The sequence below is a fragment of the Lolium rigidum genome, chromosome 5 (assembly GCF_022539505.1).
Source record: "Lolium rigidum isolate FL_2022 chromosome 5, APGP_CSIRO_Lrig_0.1, whole genome shotgun sequence".
NCBI lineage: Eukaryota > Viridiplantae > Streptophyta > Magnoliopsida > Poales > Poaceae > Lolium > Lolium rigidum.
The window spans coordinates 177,174,748-177,196,258 of NC_061512.1; the positions used below are offsets into that span (position 1 = coordinate 177,174,748).

A 21,511-nucleotide genomic window follows, 5' to 3' on the forward strand; every position below is an offset into this window, starting at 1 on the left:
AACTAGTTGTTCCTGAAGATCTAACAAGACCGATCGAAACATGTCACCGACTGGTTCTGCAACTGCAAGTCACTAAAAACTCTCTAACTAGTATACTAATTTCTTCTGCTGCATATAGCTACAAATAACCAAGAATACATTGCTGTAAAAATAGCTATTATAATTGCTACTCACTGGTCCTACTACATAAATAAATATATTCATACTTTCAACAAAGTAAAAGCTGAATGAAAAGAGATCTGTGCCGTCTACAAATTGACCTGAAGATATGCAATTTGAGTTCTCAACCGTACTAGAATACTTTGGCAAAACATCATCACGAGCTTTGAGATGATTTCCTGTGACATTACGCCCTGATCACCTGGGACTGCCACTCTATTCAACTTGGTGATGCATCAACGCTTGCTCATCGTCATCAACATCAAGCTCTTCCGCACCATACTTGATATCGATCACTGTGGCATGCTTCCTTCCAGTGTAGTGGTCTCCGGCTCCACGAGACCTTTCCAGGTCGATCAGTTGCAGCTCTGATGAGATAAGAGTGTCCATTCTCGCCCTCTGCCTGTCGCGCGGGTATGCCCCGTACAACAGGTAGTAGATGAAGCAGCAGAGCAGCATCGGGATGGCGATTGCCGTGTAAGGGCATGCCCAATGCATAGCCCTAGGGGTGTTGCCTCGCACCTTTAATTAGGTTCGGGTGGTCCAAAGTAGGTTCGGATGAGGAGGCAGCCTCTTCATCAGGAGGCAACCTCTTCAGCCATAAAGTGGAAAATGTGAGAGAGAAAGAGAAAAACCAAATCAGCTTTTGAGAGAAAGACATATTAATGGGTCCATAACATGGCATGCATATGTCAAAAGTTTTATCCAAGCCTAGTTGGACAGCTGCCTCCATTGCTCATGCCCTAAAGAGCTTTCGCTAGGGCAGTGGCATTGGACCTATCCTTCGCAACACTGCTCACTCCAGCCCCATATGAAATGGGGGTGTAGCCATAAGCATGCTCGGCTAAAAAGCCAACGACGGGTGGAGCAAATGATGCTAGGACCGACTCAAAGGAACGGTCCAGCGCGTAGATACTTGCCCTTGATCTCTCCGGAACGATCTCTGCAAATATGGGGCTGCACATGAAAAATTTATATTTATAATCAACATTTTACAATTAGCTTATACTCATGCTAAGCCCCTTATTACAGATCAAAAGAAGAAGTACCAATGATGAAATAGTCATGTTTGTAACTAGTTGGCGTGAACTATAATTTTTCACTTTTGCTATTTTGCACCCGGTTGTTTTTCAATTCGGCAACAATCACATTTTCTGTGCCGTTGATTGTCTTCCCATACGATCGTTTATTATTTTTCTCCAGCAATTTTTCTTTGGAGTCACGTTGTTGTTGGTTTTCTCTCTTGTCCTTTTTAACGCTTCTTTTGAGGGTTCTTTGTTTTTGGGCTTCGTCTTATTTGCCTTTTATCTATTCAGGCTAACCATATGGTCTTTGTCTTTCTGGGCAGGCTTTTTTCAAAAAACTCCATGTGATCATACAAGTATTTTCTTCAAGTATTTTTGTACACGTTGACATGTTGGACTAGTATTTTTAAGCCATTTCGCTAGCGACGATCACTCGGAGCTTTTTTCCCTGACATGCAGGCCACTTCACCTCATTTTTTTTCCAATCTTTAACTACTTTTTCATTTTGAATTTACCTTTTCTATTTTCTCGCCTATAGTAGCTACTTTCTTATCTCCGTTCTCATCAATTTCTTCACGATAGAGACACCTCAAGGCAGAGGAGTAGAGAAAAGATAGGGCGCAAGGGGAGAAATCGCCGCTCACAGTGGGCGATCGGGAGCGGAGAGGAGAGCATGTGCCTTGTGGCCGCTACGCCCTTCCGCTTAGTGCGTGCAGCGAAGGCCACCGTAGTTTCGCCATGAAACCATGCTAATTTCGGTCAAAACCATGCCAATTTTCCAATTTTAATGACCACTGTAAATACACTATACATACATGCCAAATGCTAGAATTTTATGCACTGTACATGCATATGACTGAAATGTTTTCCTTTTTATACACTGTAAGTACATTGTACATACACTGTAAATCCTAAGCAATTTAGCCTGTGTTTCACGGTGTATCACCACTAAGTAATTTAGCATGCATTTCACATAACTGAAATGTTTTCATTTTATGCACTGTAAATACATTGTAGATATACGGTAAATCATAAGTAATTAAGCATGCATTTCACGGTGTATCACCACTAAGTAATTTAGCATGCATTTGACATGACTGAAATGTTTTCCATGTTGTACATTGTAAATACACTGTAGATACAATGTAAACTCTAAGTAATTTCGCGTGTGAGATCTTCCATGGCTAAAAAAACGGAAATGGAAGACGAAGATGGGGAAGAAAGAAGACCTATGTCCGTGTCCCTTGGGATGTTTGTTGACCCATTACTTATTCCGTGTGGAGATTCAACACAGTTACACAGCCCCCGATTTTTTGTCTAGTCGTTTGTTTTTCAGTCGATGGAAACAAGACGAAAGCAAGTTGCAAAAGGGGAAAAAGGTAAAACAACAACACATCCTCTGATTGGTAAAAAAATCGAGTGTTGACGAAAATAAAAACACTTGGATGCCCAATAGATAGTCCCTAATTTTTTCATACTTATTGGCTTCATTGTTGTTAAAAATTTCAAAATGCATTTTGTCGTAGTCTTTGAGTATCAAACGAATCAAACAACCAAAGAAAAAGGTTACTTACCTGTTAGTAGCCGGGCCGTTCCAGGATATGCTTAGACCCATGATAAAGATAACAAGTCCATGCAAGACACTAGTAGAGGAGTCATCAGGTAGTCCAAGCAGCAACAGCGCTGCAATCGGAACTGCAGAAGCCGAGCTGATCTGGGACAGCAATATCCGGCCAGAATCCGGGAAGCGAACAGAGAGATAGTCCCCCATCTTTCCACCAAAGAGCCCTCCAAGCGAGCTTGCCAGTGCAAATATTGCTGTGAGAGCTCCAGTTTGGTTGTGTGTAAAGCCCACCAGCTCCAGCCACATTGGGGCAAACGACAACGCCGACCATGGGAGCGATCCGGTGATGCCCTGAGCCACGATGATCTGAAACGATGGTATCTTCACGACAGCTTTGGCTTCTGTGACCAAATCTTTCATTTGTACCCATGCCGACTTGCGCAAGAGTTGTCCGCCACCCTCAGGGTTGCGAAAATGAGGATCCACCGCGAAAAGATAGACCAATGCCCCGACCACCACACTGATGAGGGCAACAATGTGAAATGCGACACGCCAACCGGCGATACCCATGACTGTGGTCGATGCTAGCAAGATGGAGAACGAACCTCCAATCACTGAACCTATGTTGCCTGTGAGTTGAAGCCATCCAAATGCAGAGCCCCGGTTGTTATCGTCAGTGTAGTCTGCCACTAGAGATTGGATGGCTGGAGTGACGAGTGCTAGACCAACACCACTCAATCCCCTAGCTGCTGCTACCTGTTCAAAAACCATGTTTTTATGGAAACGCGTTCTTGGTTATCATTTATAATAATAAAAAATGAAAGCATATTTTAGGAAGCATAGAAACACTATCGAATAACGAGGCCTGTGCTCCGGTGTCCCTCCCCCTGGCGAACGACGTTCAGCTGAAAAACACAAGGACGGTCAAGATTAGCCGATACCGCTTCGGCGTAGGGTATAGCGGGCAGAGCGGGAGTCAGTTATACTGTATTCTGTACGTATACGGGGATGACGTGGCGTGTAACGTGGCAAGGAAGGGAAGGCGTCGGTGACGTGTAGATAGACGTGGCGAGGGAGCGGAGGCGTCGGGGCATATAAAAGTCGTGGAACCGCTCGTCTGCTTCCATTTCCTCCCGTTCCCCACTTCTGCGAACTCCATATCTCCGCCAAAAAACCCTCGTCTCTCTCCCTGTCACTCCGCCCGTAGGTTAGGCAGTGGATCGTCGGCGATTGAGTAGATCTGGCGGCGATGGAACCTGGTAGAGCTGCCGCGGAAGAAGTGAAGACGCTGGCGGGCGTGGAAGGGGATGCGCAGCCGGAGGCGGTTGGAGGGGATGGCGGAGCTGGAGAGGAGAAGAAGAAGGCGGACGGTGCGAGGAAGACCGCCGTGGAGACCTCCGTCATCGGCTCTCCCGCCGTCGGCCCGGTGGTGGCGGCAACGACGGATGTGGACGGCGACGAATCTGCTACAGGGAAGGGCGATGCGGGTGATGCTGCCGCTGATGGTGCCGCAGCCGTCACGGTGGTGGCGGATCTGGTGGAGCAGGCTGAACCGTCCGCGGCCTTGAAGGTGGTGGCGGATCTGATCGGTGCGGAGGCGTCCGGCGATGTCTGCGAGGTCAAGGACGACATGCAGATGGAGGTTAGTGCGTTGTCGGTTTTTTTTTATTTCGATTAACTGGTCTGAGAGGCAAGCATGGGTGCACAGATGGTTAAGGCGGAAATGCAGATTATCGCATATTGATAGTTTCAAATGTTTTCACACAATATGTTCATATACACCCATGATCCGAGTAGGATTTTCTATATAAATATAACATTCAATCCTATTGAAATGACATGCATGAACCGAAGCTAGTTTTGGTAGGATTATATGTAACCTACCAGCATTAAATAATGCAAAGCGCATCATTGATATAGACAATGGCTTAATAGTAGTATTTATACACAGACATGCATCAAGTGGTTTGAAACGTTGATGATGATTAAATACCAGGACGTAGATGACATCAAACATTATATTTTAGTTAAACCTTACTGATTTCAAAATATTATAGTATTGGAGCGGCCTAGCTAGAGCAGAGAACACAACAAAAGATACTGTAGTTTAGGAGGATGCTTCATTGTTATTCTGATTCATCAATTATGTCATGCAAGTCATGTCAAGATAATCTGCTAGGTGCAATGGTTGCATTGCTGCTGGTTCTCATTTCATAGTTACTAGCTTACCATGCTTGCTGTTTCGTTTAGCTCACGTTGGTCGAATTAATGATGTTGCACATCACATCTTTGCTAAGTTGGAAAGCCTCGAAAGAGTTATCAGTTATTCTTTAAGATTCTAATTAATTATTAATAAATCCCATGAAAATAATGACTACAGGTGATACAGTTACTTGCTTGTTGACTTATTGCAGTTCTGATGCATTGCTTAACAGAGCAAACAGTATACATCTATCTCAGTTAGACTGACAAGAATTAGCCTCCTGTGTCCCGCTACTTGGAAATTTTCTTTATTTAAATTATGTACACGGCTGTACTGTAAATTATTTAGTATGTGCTGATTATATTGCAAAATTATAATGTAAGCATCCAGCTAATTTTGATGACCTAGAATAATGTGATAATATTAACCTTTTGAGATTAATGTGGGGATTTATCATGGGATTACTGTGCTATGATTGAAAGGGTCCTGTAATGTATAGTATAATGAAAGCATGATCAGGGTAGGTGCTAGCATAATGTAACTATAAATATAATTCCCTTAGACTTGGTAGTTAGGAGTATACATAAGATATAATGAAAGAATAATTAAGATGATCTATTTGGTATGCATAGTATTTGGATGTTATTTTCCTATTGGTAATTACTGTGGTGATTTATCTTATTTGTATGCAGGCTGGTGAAGGTTCCAGGAAGCGGAAGCGCGAGGAGGAGGAGCCTGTGCCTCCTCCAATCCAGGAGCTAGAACCTGTCCCTCCTCCAATCCAGGAGGAGGAAGTACATGTCCCTCCTCCAATCCAGGAGGAGGAAGTACATGTCCCTCCTCCAATCCAGGAGGAGGAAGAACCTGTGCCTGCTCCAGCTGTGCCTGCTCCAGCATTGCCTGCTCCACCAGTGCCTACTCCACCAGTGCCTGCTCCACCTGTCCCTGCTCCATATGAGGAGTTGGAGGATTCAGATGGCTCCCTGGAGGTGAGCTATACAAGTTGTTCCGTACCATTGCATGTATTTCATTCTGTTAGCTTTGTATCTGTAATCATAACTTGTACACTTTGTTGTTGTGCAGTATGACTCCCAGGATTCATCCGAGTCCGTGGACAGCAGGAACATTGGATCCTTCAAGACCAAGCTGCTGCAGAAGCTGGAGTCTGGGGACCTCCTTTCAAGAAGAGGGGGAGGTACTTCTGTCCATGGCACAAGGTGAAGCCCAGGGATGGCAAGCTTCATAGCCTGAGGCAGCACTGCGAGGAGCTAGCCCATACTGGCACCTCCAAGCAGATAAGGGCAGAGCATCAAGGGCTTCTCATGGTGCTTGCTATGGAGGATGCATGATGCCTAGTTCCTGTGGATGGTGGTTGCTCTGGATGATGTGGTAGATTGCTTTTGGTTTATGATGTTGGAACTACTGCTGTGTACTGTGTTGAACAATGTTTGGTTTGCTTTTGAACTGAGTTGTCAGACCATCTATTATAGTGATGGTCTTAATTACTGAATCTGTGTGGATCTATGTTGTGTGTTGAATTATTATGTAGGTGATGATGCTTAGCTCTGTGTTTCATTTGGAATGATGGTGGTTGCATGTTTCATTAATTTGTCAATGGAAGCACAGCTCAAGTTTAGCAGAAGTTTCAAACATAAACAAAAAAATTGTAATCCATCATTGCAAACAAAAATATGCATGTCTTTCATTAACATGATGAGGGCGTTTGCTGAATCCTAGTGTAATAGTAGTGACAAATTTGCATATAGATGGTTAGGTAACATGGCTGTGAATTTAATTATATGCTAGCACATTAGGACTAATGCAAATTTAAATATAAACAAAGTTAAATATTACAACAAATCATCGAAATATTAGAGCACATCAGCAACAAATCATCCAAATATTAGAGCAGATCAGCAACAGTCCTTGCCTGTAAATATAGTAGAGCAAAGGGAAGTGTTTCGACAGAGGGGTTTTCCGACGAAAAAAGGGGGGAATGGCAGAAAAATGACCAAACCACCATGGAATGGGCCATGATTTGGCACACTTGACCACATTGTGATATGACACCTTGGTTGCTATGGTTTTAGCAATTTAGGAGCTGGTGGCATGGTGGCCCCATGGTAGACATGTGTCCAAAGAGGGGTTTTCGGACGAAAAGAGGGGGGAATGGCCAAAAACTGATCAAACCAGCATGGAATGGGCCATGATTTGGCTCACTTGTGCACCTTCTGATGTGACACCTTGGTTGCCAAGGTTTTTCAAATTTAGGAGCTGGTGCCATGGTGGCCCCATGGTAGGGGTTGATACGTCTCCGACGTATCGATAATTTCTTATGTTCCATGCCACATTATTGATGATATCTACATGTTTTATGCATACTTTATGTCATATTTATGCATTTTCCGGCACTAACCTATTAACGAGATGCCCAAGAGCCAGTTGCTGTGTTTCTGCTGTTTTTGGTTTCAGAAATCCTAGTAAGGAAATATTCTCGGAATTGGACGAAATCAACGCCCAGGGGCCTATTTTTCCACGAAGCTTCCAGAAGACCGGAGGACATACAAAGTGGGGCCACGAGGTGGCCAGACAACAGGGCAGCGCGGCCCAAGCCCTGGTCGCGCCGGCCTATTGTGTGGGCCCCTCGTGACTCCCCTTTACCTGCCCTTCCGCCTACATATAGTCTTCGTCGCGAAACCCCCAGTACCGAGAGCCACGATACGGAAAACCTTACAGAGACGCCGCCGCCAATCCCATCTCGGGGGATTCAGGAGATCGCCTCCGGCACCCTGCCGGAGAGGGAATCATCTCCCGGAGGACTCTTCACCGCCATGGTCGCCTCCGGAGTGATGAGTGAGTAGTTCACCCCTGGACTATGGGTCCATAGCAGTATCTAGATGGTCGTCTTCTCCTTATGTGCTTCATTGTTGGATCTTGTGAGCTGCCTAACATGATCAAGATCATCTATCTGTAATGCTATATGTTGTGTTTGTTGGGATCCGATGGATAGAGAATACTATGTTATGTTGATTATCAATCTATTACCTATGTGTTGTTTATGATCTTGCATGCTCTCCGTTATTAGTAGAGGCTCGGCCAAGTTTTTACTCTTAACTCCAAGAGGGAGTATTTATGCTCGATAGTGGGTTCATGCCTCCATTAAATGCGGGACGGTGACGGAAAGTTCTAAGGTTGTGGATGTCTTGTTGCCACTAGGGATAAAACATTGATGCTATGTCCGAGGATGTAGTTATTGATTACATTACGCACCATACTTAATGCAATTGTACTGTTGTTTGCAACTTAATGCTGGAAGGGGTTCGGATGATAACTCTGAAGGTGGACTTTTTAGGCATAGATGCATGCTTTGGATAGCGGTCTATGTACTTTGTCGTAATGCCCAATTAAATCTCACTATACTCATCATATCATGTATGTGCATGGTCATGCCCTCTCTATTTGTCAATTTCCCAAGCTGTAATTTGTTCACCCAACATGCTATTTATCTTATGGGAGAGACACCTCTAGTGAGCTGTGGACCCCGGTCCATTCTTTTACATCGAATACAATCTACTGCAATACTTGTTCTACTGTTTTACGCAAACAATCATCATCCACACTATACATCTAATCCTTTATTACAGCAAGCCGGTGAGATTGACAACCTCACTTGTTTCGTTGGGGCAAAGTACTTTGGTTGTGTTGTGCAGGTTCCACGTTGGCGCCGGAATCCCTGGTGTTGCGCCGCACTACATCCCGCCGCCATCAACCTTCGACGTGCTTCTTGACTCCCTACTTGGTTCGATAACCTTGGTTTCTTATCGAGGGAAAACTTGCTGCTTGTGCGCATCATACCTTCCTCTTGGGGTTCCCAACGGACGTGTTAATTACGCGCAATCAAGCTCTTTTCACGGCGCCGTTGCCGGGGAGATCAAGACACGCTGCAAGGGAGTCTCCACAATCCAATCTCTTTAATTTGTTTTTGTCTTGCTTTATTTTATTTACTACTTTGTTTGCTGCATTATATCAAAACACAAAAAAATTAGTTGCTAGCTTTACTTTATTTACTGTCTTGCACTCTATATCAAAAATACAAAAAAATTAGTTACTTGCATTTACTTTATTTAGTTTGCTTTATTTACTACTGCTAAAATGAGTAATCCTGAAGTTGAAGTTCGTTCGTTTAAGCAACAAGGGGGAGAATGTTTAAAAGATGCTTGGTATAGAATCAGTGATGCCCATAATAGGTGCACTAAGAAACACTCCACCACTATCCTACTCAGGAATTTTTATGTTGGTATCTCTAGCTGGAATAGGCATGTTCTTGATTGTCTCGCGGGAGGTAACTTCCTAGGCGCCCCTGCTTTAGAAGCTAGTTGCATTATTGAGAGTTTATTTGGAATACCACCTGTTAATGAAGTTAAAATTGAAGCCTCCCTTGAAGATGTCATGAAAAAGTTGGAAACCATAGAGCAAAACCTTCCAATTATTGATATTACTTTGAAAGCATTACTTGATAGCACTGATAAACTTGATAAATCTCTAGGTGGAATTAATGAGAAAATCGCCATCTTAGAATCTTGTGCTATTCATGATAATGAGACCCAAAGGATTAGTGAACTTGAAGAGGCTATGGGAACATTTGGTTCAACCTTTTCATCTATAAAGTTTAGAGAGAAAGCTTATGTGGGAAAGGAGCAAAGGTTCATGTATATCTCTAAGGGGCCTAAACCAAAAAGCTATTATAGGCCTAAAATTGATAAAGCTCTTAAAACCACTATAGATAAGGGAGCATCTAAGATACCCAACGGGATAAATTGTGAAAATAATGTTAATACTGCATCTCTTGATAATACTTGATATACACTTTCTGCGCCTAGCTGAAAGGCGTTAAAGAAAAGCGCTTATAGGAGACAACCCATGTTTTTACTACAGTACTTTTATTTTATATTTGAGTCTTGGAAGTTGTTTACTACTGTAGCAACCTCTTCTTATCTTAGTTTTGTGCATTGTTGTGCCAAGTAAAGTCTTTGATAGTAAGGTTCATACTAGATTTGGATTACTGCGCAGAAACAGATTTCTTTGCTGTCACGAATCTGGGCCTAATTCTCTGTAGGTAACTCAGAAAATTATGCCAATTTACGTGAGTGATCCTCAGATATGTACGCAACTTTCATTCAATTTGAGCATTTTCATCTGAGCAAGTCTGGTGCCTCAATAAAATTCGTCTTTACGAACTGTTCTGTTTTGACAGATTCTGCCTTTTATTTCGCATTGCCTGTTTTGATATGCTTGATGGATTTTTCTATTCCATTGACTTTCAGTAGCTTTGTGCAATGTCCAGAAGTGTTAAGAATGATTATTTCACCTCTGAAGATGTAAATTTTAATTGTGCACTAACCCTCTAATGAGTTGTTTTGAGTTTGGTGTGGAGGAAGTTTTCAAGGATCAAGAGAGGGAGATGATACAATATGATCAAGGAGAGTGAAAGCTCTAAGCTTGGGGATGCCCCGGTGGTTCACCCCTGCATATTTTAAGAAGACTCAAGCGTCTAAGCTTGGGGATGCCCAAGGCATCCCCTTCTTCATCGACAACATTATCGAGTTCCTCCCACGAAACTATATTTTTATTCCATCACATCTTATGTGCTTTGCTTGGAGCGTCGGTTTATTTTTGTTTTTGTTTTGTTTGAATAAAATGGATCCTAGCATTCATTGTGTGGGAGAGAGACACGCTCCGTTGTTGCATATGGACAAATATGTCCTTAGGCTTTACTCATAGTATTCATGGCGAAGGTTGAATCTTCTTCGTTAAATTGTTATATGGTTGGAATCGGGAAATGCTACATGTAGTAATTCTAAAATGTCTTGAATAATTTGATACTTGGCAATTGTTGTGCTCATGTTTAAGCTCTTGCATCATATACTTTGCACCTATTAATGAAGAAACACCTAGAGCTTGCTAAATTTGGTTTGCATATTTGGTCTCTCTAAAGTCTAGATAATTTCTAGTATTGAGTTTGAACAACAAGGAAGACGGTGTAGAGTCTTATAATGTTTACAATATGTCTTTTATGTGAGTTTTGCTGCACCGGTTCATCCTTGTGTTTGTTTCAAATAACCTTGCTAGCCTAAACCTTGTATCGAGAGGGAATACTTCTCATGCATCCAAAATCCTTGAGCCAACCACTATGCCATTTGTGTCCACCATACCTACCTACTACATGGTATTTCTCCGCCATTCCAAAGTAAATTTCTTGAGTGCTACCTTTAAAATTTCCATTCTTTACCTTTGCAATATATAGCTCATGGGACAAATAGCTTAAAAACTATTGTGGTATTGAATATGTACTTATGCACTTTATCTCTTATTAAGTTGCTTGTTGTGCGATAACCATGTTCCTGGGGACGCCATCAACTACTCTTTGTTGAATATCATGTGAGTTGCTATGCATGTTCGTCTTGTATGAAGTAAGGGAGATTTACCACTCATTTAATGGTTAGAGCATGCATAATGTTAGAGAAGAACATTGGGCCGCTAACTAAAGCCATGACCCATGGTGGAAGTTTCAGTTTTGGACATATATCCTCAATCTCATATGAGAACATTAATTGTTGCTACATGCTTATGCATTAAAGAGGAGTCCATTATCTGTTGTCTATGTTGTCCCGGTATGGATGTCTAAGTTGAGAATAATCAAAAGCGAGAAATCCAATGCGAGCTTTCTCCTTAGACCTTTGTACGAGCGGCATAGAGGTACCCCTTTGTGACACTTGGTTAAAACATGTGTATTGCGATGACAATCCCGGTAATCCAAGCTAATTAGGACAAGGTGCGGGCACTATTAGTATACTATGCATGAGGCTTGCAACTTGTAAGATATAATTTACATAACACATATGCTTTATTACTACCGTTGACAAAATTGTTTCTTGTTTTCAAAACCAAAGCTCTAGCACAAATATAGCAATCAATGCTTCCCTCTGCGAAGGGCCTTTCTTTTACTTTTATGTTGAGTCAGTTCACCTATCTCTCTCCACCTCAAGAAGCAAACACTTGTGTGAACTGTGCATTGATTCCTACATACTTGCATATTGCACTTGTTATATTACTTTACATTGACAATATCCATGAGATATACATGTTATAAGTTGAAAGCAACCGCTGAAACTTAATCTTCCTTTGTGTTGCTTCAATACCTTTACTTTGATTTATTGCTTTATGAGTTAACTCTTATGCAAGACTTATTGATGCTTGTCTTGAAAGTACTATTCATGAAAAGTCTTTGCTTTATGATTCATTTGTTTACTCATGTCATTACCATTGTTTTGATCGCTACATTCATTACATATGCTTACAATAGTATGATCAAGGTTATGATGGCATGTCACTCCGGAAATTATCTTTGTTATCGTTTACCTGCTCGGGACGAGCGAGAACTAAGCTTGGGGATGCGATACGTCTCAGACGTATCGATAATTTCTTATGTTCCATGCCACATTATTGATGATATCTACATGTTTTATGCATACTTTATGTCATATTTATGCATTTTCCGGCACTAACCTATTAACGAGATGCCGAAGAGCCGATTCTTGTTTTCTGCTGTTTTTGGTTTCAGAAATCCTAGTAAGGAAATATTCTCGGAATTGGACGAAATCAACGCCCGGGGGCCTATTTTTCCACGAAACTTCCGGAAGACCGGAGGACTTACGAAGTGGGGCCACGAGGTGGCCGGACAACGAGGCGGCGCGGCCCAAGCCCTGGCCGCGCCGGCCTGTTGTGTGGGCCCCTCGTGACGCCCCTTTACCTGCCCTTCCGCCTACATATAGTCTTCGTCGCGAAACCCCCGATGCCGAGAGCCACGATATGGAAAACCTTACGAGAGACGCCGCCGCCGCCAATCCCATCTCGGGGGATTCGGGAGATCGCCTCCGGCACCCTGCCGAAGAGGGGAATCATCTCCCGGAGGACTCTTCACCGCCATGGTCGCCTCCCGAGTGATGAGTGAGTAGCTCACCCCTGGACTATGGGTCCATAGCGGTAGCTAGATGGTCGTCTTCTCCTTATGTGCTTCATTGTTGGATCTTGTGAGCTGCCTAACATGATCAAGATCATCTGTACGTAATGCTATATGTTGTGTTTGTTGGGATCCGATGGATAGAGAATACTATGTTATGTTGATTATCAATCTATTACCTATGTGTTGTTTATGATCTTGCATGCTCTCCGTTATTAGTAGAGGCTACGGCCAAGTTTTTACTCTTAACTCCAAGAGGGAGTATTTATGCTCGATAGTGGGTTCATGCCTCCATTAAATGCGGGACGAGTGATGAAAGTTCTAAGGTTGTGGATGTGTTGTTGCCATTAGGGATAAAACATTGATGCTATGTCCGAGGATGTAGTTATTGATTACATTATGCACCATACTTAATGCAATTGTGCGTTGTTTGCAACTTAATGCTGGAAGGGGTTCGGATGATAACTTGAAGGTGGACTTTTTAGGCATAGATGCATGCTTGGATAGCGGTCTATGTACTTTGTCGTAATGCCCAATTAAATCTCACTATACTCATCATATCATGTATGTGCATGGTCATGCCCTCTCTATTTGTCAATTGCCCAACTGTAATTTGTTCACCCAACATGCTATTTATCTTATGGGAGAGACACCTCTAGTGAACTGTGGACCCCGGTCCATTCTTTTACATCGAATACAATCTCATCGCAATACTTGTTCTACTGTTTTCTGCAAACAATCATCATCCACACTATACATCTAATCCTTTGTTACAGCAAGCCGGTGAGATTGACAACCTCACTTTGTTTCGTTGGGGCAAAGTACTTTGGTTGTGTTGTGCAGGTTCCACGTTGGCGCCGGAATCCCTGGTGTTGCGCCGCACTACATCCCGCCGCCATCAACCTTCGACGTGCTTCTTGACTCCTACTGGTTCGATAACCTTGGTTTCTTACTGAGGGAAAACTTGCTGCTGTGCGCATCATACCTTCCTCTTGGGGTTCCCAACGGACGTGTTAATTACGCGCAATCAGGGGTGTGTCGAGATAGGGGTTTTCGGACGAAAAGAGGGCGGAATGGCCAAAAAGTGACCAAACCACCATGGAATGGGCCATGATTTGGCACACTTGACCACATTGTGATATGACACCTTGGTTGCTATGGTTTTAGCAATTTAGGAGCTGGTGGCATGGTGGCCCCATGGTAGACATGTGTCCAAAGAGGGGTTTTCGGACGAAAAGAGGGGGGAATGGCCAAAAACTGACCAAACCAGCATGGAATGGGCCATGATTTGGCTCACTTGTGCACCTTCTGATGTGACACCTTGTTTGCCAAGGTTTTTCAAATTTAGGAGCTGGTGCCATGGTGGCCCCATGGTAGGGGTGTGTCGAGATAGGGGTTTTCGGACGAAAAGAGGGCGGAATGGCCAAAAAGTGACCAAACCACCATGGAATGGGGCATGATTTGGCACACTTGTGCTCCTTGTGATGTGACACCTTGGTTGCCAAGGTTTTTAAAATTTAGAAGCTGGCACCATGGTGGCCCCATGGTAGGGGTGTGTCGAGAGAGGGGTTTTCGGACGAAAAGAGGGGGGAATGGCCAAAGACTGACCAAACCACCATGGAATGGGGCATGATTTGGCACACTTGTGCACATTGTGATGTCACACCTTGTTTGCTATGGGTTTTGATTTTTTGGAGTTGGCACCATGGTGTCCCCATGGTGGAGATGTGTCGAAAGAGGGGTTTTCGGACGAAAAGAGGGGGAAATGGCCAAAAACTGACCAAACCACCATGGATTGGGGCAAGATTTGGCACACTTGTGCACATTGTGATATCAAACCTTGGTTGCTATGGTTTTTGATTTTTTGGAGTTGGCACCATGGTGGCCCCATGGTGGAGATATGTCGAAAGAGGGGTTTTCCGACGAAAAGAGGGGGAAATGGCCAAAAACTGACCAAACCACCATGGATTGGGGCAAGATTTGGCACACTTGTGCAAATTGTGATATCACACCTTGTTTGCTATGGGTTTTGATTTTTTGGAGTTGGCACCATGGTGGCCCCATGGTGGAGATGTGTCGAGAGAGGGGTTTTCGGACGAAAAGAGGGGGAAATGGCCAAAAACTGACCAAACCACCATGGATTGGGGCAAGATTTGGCACACTTGTGCACATTGTGATATCACACCTTGGTTTCTATGGGTTTTGATTTTTTGGAGTTGGCACCATGGTGGCCCCATGGTGGAGATGTGTCGAGAGAGGGGTTTTCGGACGAAAAGAGGGGGAAATGGCCAAAAACTGACCAAACCACCATGGATTGGGGCAAGATTTGGCACACTTGTGCATATTGTGATATCACACCTTGTTTGCTATGGGTTTTGATTTTTTGGAGTTGGCACCATGGTGGCCCCATGGTGGAGATGTGTCGAGAGAGGGGTTTTCGGACGAATAGAGGGGGAAATGGCCAAAAACTGACCAAACCACCATGGATTGGGGCAAGATTTGGCACACTTGTGCACATTGTGATATCACACCTTGGTTGCTATGGGTTTTGATTTTTTGGAGTTGGCACCATGGTGGCCCCATGGTGGAGATGTGTCGAGAGAGGGGTTTTCGGACGAAAAGAGGGGGAAATGGCCAAAAACTGACCAAACCACCATGGATTGGGGCAAGATTTGGCACACTTGTGCACATTGTGATATCACACCTTGGTTGCTATGGGTTTTGATTTTTTGGAGTTGGCACCATGGTGGCCCCATGGTGGAGATGTGTCGAGAGAGGGGTTTTCGGACGAAAAGAGGGGGAAATGGCCAAAAACTGACCAAACCACCATGGATTGGGGCAAGATTTGGCACACTTGTGCACATTGTGATGTAACACCTTGGTTTCTAGGGGTTTTGATTTTTTGGAGTTGGCACCATGGTGGCCCCATGGTGGAGATGTGTCGAAAGAGGGGTTTTCCGACGAAAAAAGGGGGGAATGGCAGAAAAATGACCAAACCACCATGGAATGGGCCATGATTTGGCACACTTGACCACATTGTGATATGACACCTTGGTTTCTATGGTTTTAGCAATTTAGGAGCTGGTGGCATGGTGGCCCCATGGTAGACATGTGTCGAAAGACGGGTTTTCGGACGAAAAGAGGGGGGAATGGCCAAAAACTGACCAAACCACCATGGATTGGGGCAAGATTTGGCACACTTGTGCACATTGTGATGTCACACCTTGGTTGCTATGGGTTTTCATTTTTTGGAGTTGGCACCATGGTGGGCCCATGGTGGAGATGTGTCGAAAGAGGGGTTTTCGGACGAAAAAATGGGGGAATGGCAGAAAAATGACCAAACCACCATGGAATGGGCCATGATTTGGCACACTTGACCACATTGTGATATGAAACCTTGGTTGCTATGGTTTTAGCAATTTAGGAGCTGGTGGCATGGTGGCCCCATGGTAGACATGTGTCCAAAGAGGGGTTTTCGGACGAAAAGAGGGGGGAATGGCCAAAAAATGACGAAACCACCATGGATTGGGGAAAGATTTGGCACCCTTGTGCACATTGTGATGTCACACCTTGGTTGCCATAGTTTTAGAAATTGAGGAGCTGGCACCATGGTGGCCACATGGTAGACATGTGTCGAAAGAGGGCTTTTCGGACGAAAAGAGGGGGGAATGGCCAAAAACTGACGAAACCACCATGGATTGGGGCAAGATTTGGCACCCTTGTGCACATTGTGATGTCACACCTTGGTTGCCAAGGTTTTAGCAATTTAGGAGCTGGCACCATGGTGGCTGATGTCTACGGGTGCTTCTATTCTTGTAGACAGTGTTGGGCCTCCAAGAGCAGAGGTTTGTAGAACAGCAGCAAGTTTCCCTTAAGTGGATCACCCAAGGTTTATCGAACTCGGGGAGGAAGAGGTCAAAGATATCCCTCTCATGCAACCCTGCAACCACAAAGCAAGAAGTCTCTTGTGTCCCCAACACACCTAATAGGTGCACTAGTTCGGCGAAGAGATAGTGAAATACAGGTGGTATAAATAAGTATGAGCGATAGTAACGCAGCGGTAGTAACGTAGTAAAACGAGTAAACAAGCAGCGATAGCGATATTTAGGAACAAGGCCTAGGGATTACACTTTCACTAGTGGACACTCTCAACATTGATCGCATAATAAATAACTCTTTCTCATATGTGCTACATACACTCTTTTGTTGGATGATGAACACATTGCGTAGGATTACACGAACCCTCAATGCCGGAGTTAACAAGCTCCACAATTCAATGTTCATATTTAAATAACCTTAGAGCATAATAGATCATTGCAAAATAAACCAAGAACTAACATAGTGCACACACTGTCCACATTACACTATGAAGGAGGAATAGATCACATCAATACTATCATAATGATAATTAACTCCACAATCTACAAGAGATCATGATCATAGCCTACGACAAGAACCACACGATGCACACACTAGTCACCTTTACACCATGCAGGAGGAATAGACTACTTTAATAACATCACATGAGTAGCACACAACTAGTAGCGATACAAAGCTCATCATATGGATCTCAATCATGTAAAGCAGCTCATGAGATCATTGTATTGAAGTACATAGGAGAGAGATTAACCACATAGCTACCGGTACAACCCTTAGCCTCGAAGGAGAACTACTCCCTCCTCATGGGAGACAGCAGCATTGATGAAGATGGCGGTGGTGTCGATGGAGGAGCCTTCCGGGGGCACTTCCCCGTCCCGGCGGCGTGCCGGAACAGAGACTCCTGTCCCCCAGATCTTGGCTTCGCGATGGCGGCGGCTCTGGAAGGTTTCTCGTACCGTGGCTTTTCCGTATCGTGGTTTTAGGTCTGGGACCATTATATAGGCGAAGAGGCGGCGTCAGAAGGTCAAAGGGGCGACGACACCATAGGGCCGCGCGACCAGGGGGTGGGCCGCGCCACCCTATCATCTGGGGGCCCTGTGGCCCCCCTCTGGCGGCTCTCGGGTGTTCTGGATGCTTCCGGGCAAAATAGGAACCTGGGCGTTGATTTCGTCCAATTCCGAGAATATTTCGTTACTAGGATTTCGAAACCAAAAACAGCAGAAAACAACAGCGGCACTTCGGCATCTTGTTAATAGGTTAGTTCCAGAAAATGCACAAATACGACATAAAGTGTGCATATAACATGTAGAAATCATCAATAATGTGGCATGGAACACAAGAAATTATCGATACGTCGGAGACGTATCAGTGGCCCCATGGTAGACATGTGTCGAAAGAGGAGGGAATGGCAGAAAACTGACCAAACCACCATGGAATGGGCCATGATTTGGCACACTTGACCAGATTGTGATGTGAAACCTTGGTTGCCATGGGGTTTTCGGACGAAAAGAGGGGGAATGGCCAAAAACTGACGAAACCACCATGGATTGGGGCAAGATTTGGCACCCTTGTGCACATTGTGATGTCACACCTTGGTTGCCAAGGTTTTAGCAATTTAGGAGCTGGCACCATGGTGGCCCCATGGTAGACATGTGTCGAAAGAGGGGGGAATGGCAGAAAACTGACCAAACCACCATGGAATGGGCCATGATTTGGCACACTTGACCACATTGTGATGTGAAACCTTGGTTGCCATGGTTTTAGCAATTTAGGAGCTGCCACCATGGATGTGTCGAAAGAGGGGGGATGGCCAAAAATTGAGCAAACCACCATGGATTGGGGCAAGATTTGGCACCCTTGTGCACATTGTGATATCACACCTTGGTTGCCAAGGTTTTACCAATTTATGAGCTGGCACCATGGTGGCCCCATGGTAGACATGTGTCGAAAGAGGGGTTTTCGGACAAAAAGAGGGGGGGAATGGCAGAAAAATGACCAAACCACCATGGATTGGAGCCATGATTTGGCACACTTGACCACATTGTGATGTAAAACTTGTGATGTGAACTATTGTTTGCAAAAAATTTAAGGGATGTAGCAAAAATTTGTTTAATATTATTTTTCATATTTTCTATGAATCAATAAAATTTTAACTTTCATCATAAATGATAGATCTTAGTTTACAGACATAGATGTAATGTGCATGAAGTAAAATTTGGAAATTATTATTTGTAAAAACCACAATGCAATTTGAAACTTTGCATTGAAAATTATAGTTACAAATATGGGACGTAAATTGCATTATTATGTGTTGGGACAACTTAATGGGCTTTCGGCCCATTTAATGATTAACCAATGCGTTGACTGCTACATTACGTGCGAGTAGAGCGGCGTCATCGGTTAGAAATAGTGCAGGTTGTGGACACGTTGACCTAGTTCTCAACCACCATCTTCGCACCTCCGCCGCCCCCCACCTGAACCACCGTCCGCCGCCCCCGACCTGAACCACCGTCCGGCACCCCGCACATCACCGACCGTCGGACGCACATCTCTGCCGCGGCCACCGTCGTCTGTGCATCCAGAACAAGATCTCTCCCGCGGCCACCGTGGGTCTCTGCTGCGGGCATCATCGTCTCTGCCGCGGCCATCCTCGTCTCTAGGGCGGCCACCGTCGTCTCTGCCTCGACAAACGTAGGTATGCCGCGGCCACCATCATCTCTGACGCGACCATACTCTCTGTCACGGTAGCCTCCTCCTCCCTCAACCCTAATTTCCTTACCACATGCGGTATACATAGTCGTGCTGAAATTTGGCAATGAATACATATGACCTACCAAAATTAAAATGCATACGTTCAGAAGCCCTACTCTTGCACAGGCGATACATTATCACATGCAACAGAAATGAACGATCCCGTTAGTAGAAAAATTGATGTCAACCGACGTTCAGGAATTCCTACGTGTCCTGCTCAACTTATTATTCCTAGCTATCATGATACCGTCTTCAGTTCTGCCATTTTTAATTTCTGCACTCCATTATCGTGGGTTTTAGACTTTTAGGGCTTAAGATCACGGCGCATCAAAGGCGAACCAACGTGCATGCCGACTAGCAGGTATTGCTTTCTTCCAAAGCTATCCTACTGGCCTCGACAGCACGAATGATATTTTAAGTAGTTTTGAGCAGATAAGATAACGTTGCTGGTTCAGATATAACCAAGATAAGATGTCCTCTGCTAGCTTGCACTTCATATATGTTACAACACGCAGTACAAAACTCTTAGCAGACGGAATACAGATGTGTTATCACATGAAGTTCATACATGTTAGCAGACGAAGTACAGATGTGTTTTGACATGAAGTTCATATCTGATATGACATGAAGTTCAAATCTGTTATCACATGAAGTTCGAATCTGTTGTCACATGATGTTGAAATCTGTTATGACGTAATTAAACCCCAGGGTATAGTGTATTACTTTCATGTGATGCAGTTGTAAAATTTTATTTCCTACCTCGTATTAATTTCATGTTGTTCACAATTGGTCTGCAGGATGCAAGACCCGGATGGGGAGATTTTCTGTGACATAATTAGGTGGCAGAAAGTCGTAGCAGCAATGATCGACGAGCAACGAGACAAATTACGCACTTGTGCTGTTGGCCGATGCATGATCCAAATTCCATCTAGAAAGATACGACCATTGTTGGTCAAATACATGATGCAGGTTTATGACGCAAAAAAGGGTAGGTTCATCATTGAACCTAGGGTGGGTGAAATATCGGCAACAAATGAGGATGTGGAATGCTTGCTAGGATTAGAGGATGAAGGCTTGTCGTCTGCTGATATTTTGGAAGAGGAAGGAGAAGAATGGAAAACAAACATACCTACTAGATTTCTTAGTAAAAAAACTGGCAATTTAGTCATGAAAGATATGATTGATGAAATCATTACTTCTAAAGCCACAAATGACGACTTCCTTCGAAGAGCTGTCTTAATTCTTATAGGGACTATCCTAGCTCCTACTTCGGCGTATACGGTTTACAAGCCGTTCTATGCATCTGTGGAAACAATGTACAAGTTACACAACTTGAATTGGAACCAATTCACGCTTTCATATGTCATCGAGCAGATCAGCACTTGCCGGAGAGGAATATATGTTAGGCAGTGACCGAAAGGCAATGTCGCAATTTTAGAGGTACATGTCCTTTAATGTTTTCGTTTGTATTTATTGGAACATATACTAACTGTCCTTTATATTTTTTCATGTAGTACTTGTATGAAGGAGATATGCCCTAGAGGCAATAATAAAGTGGTTATTATTTATATCTTTATGTTTATGATAAATGTTTATATATCATGCTAGAATTGTATTAACCGAAACATTAGTACATGTGTGATATGTAGACAAACAAGAAGTCCCTAGTATGCCTCTTAAACTAGCTTGTTAATTAATGGATGATTAGTTTCATAATCATGAACATTGGATGTTATTAATAACAAGGTTATGTCATTGTGTGAATGATATAATGGACACACCCAATTAAGCGTAGCATAAGATCTCGTCATTAAGTTATTTGCTATAAGCTTTCGATACATAGTTACCTAGTCCTTATGACCATGAGATCATGTAAATCACTTATACCGGAAAGGCACTTTGATTACACC

The 21,511-nt window shown here is 43.7% G+C and overlaps 1 protein-coding gene across 1 annotated transcript in view; it reads right to left on the bottom strand.

Moving 5' to 3' along the window:
* Positions 1–282: 282 nt before the first annotated feature.
* LOC124655861 overlaps positions 283–21,511 on the bottom strand; it is a 26,358-nt gene continuing 5,129 nt past the window's right edge. The window contains exons 2-4 of the mRNA XM_047194695.1: positions 2,759–3,504; positions 907–1,116; positions 283–640 (exon numbers count right to left, since the gene is read on the bottom strand). Coding sequence (XP_047050651.1) covers positions 376–640; positions 907–1,116; positions 2,759–3,504 — 1,221 coding nt within the window. The 3' untranslated portion in view covers positions 283–375. The remainder of the gene's footprint in view (positions 641–906; positions 1,117–2,758; positions 3,505–21,511) is intronic.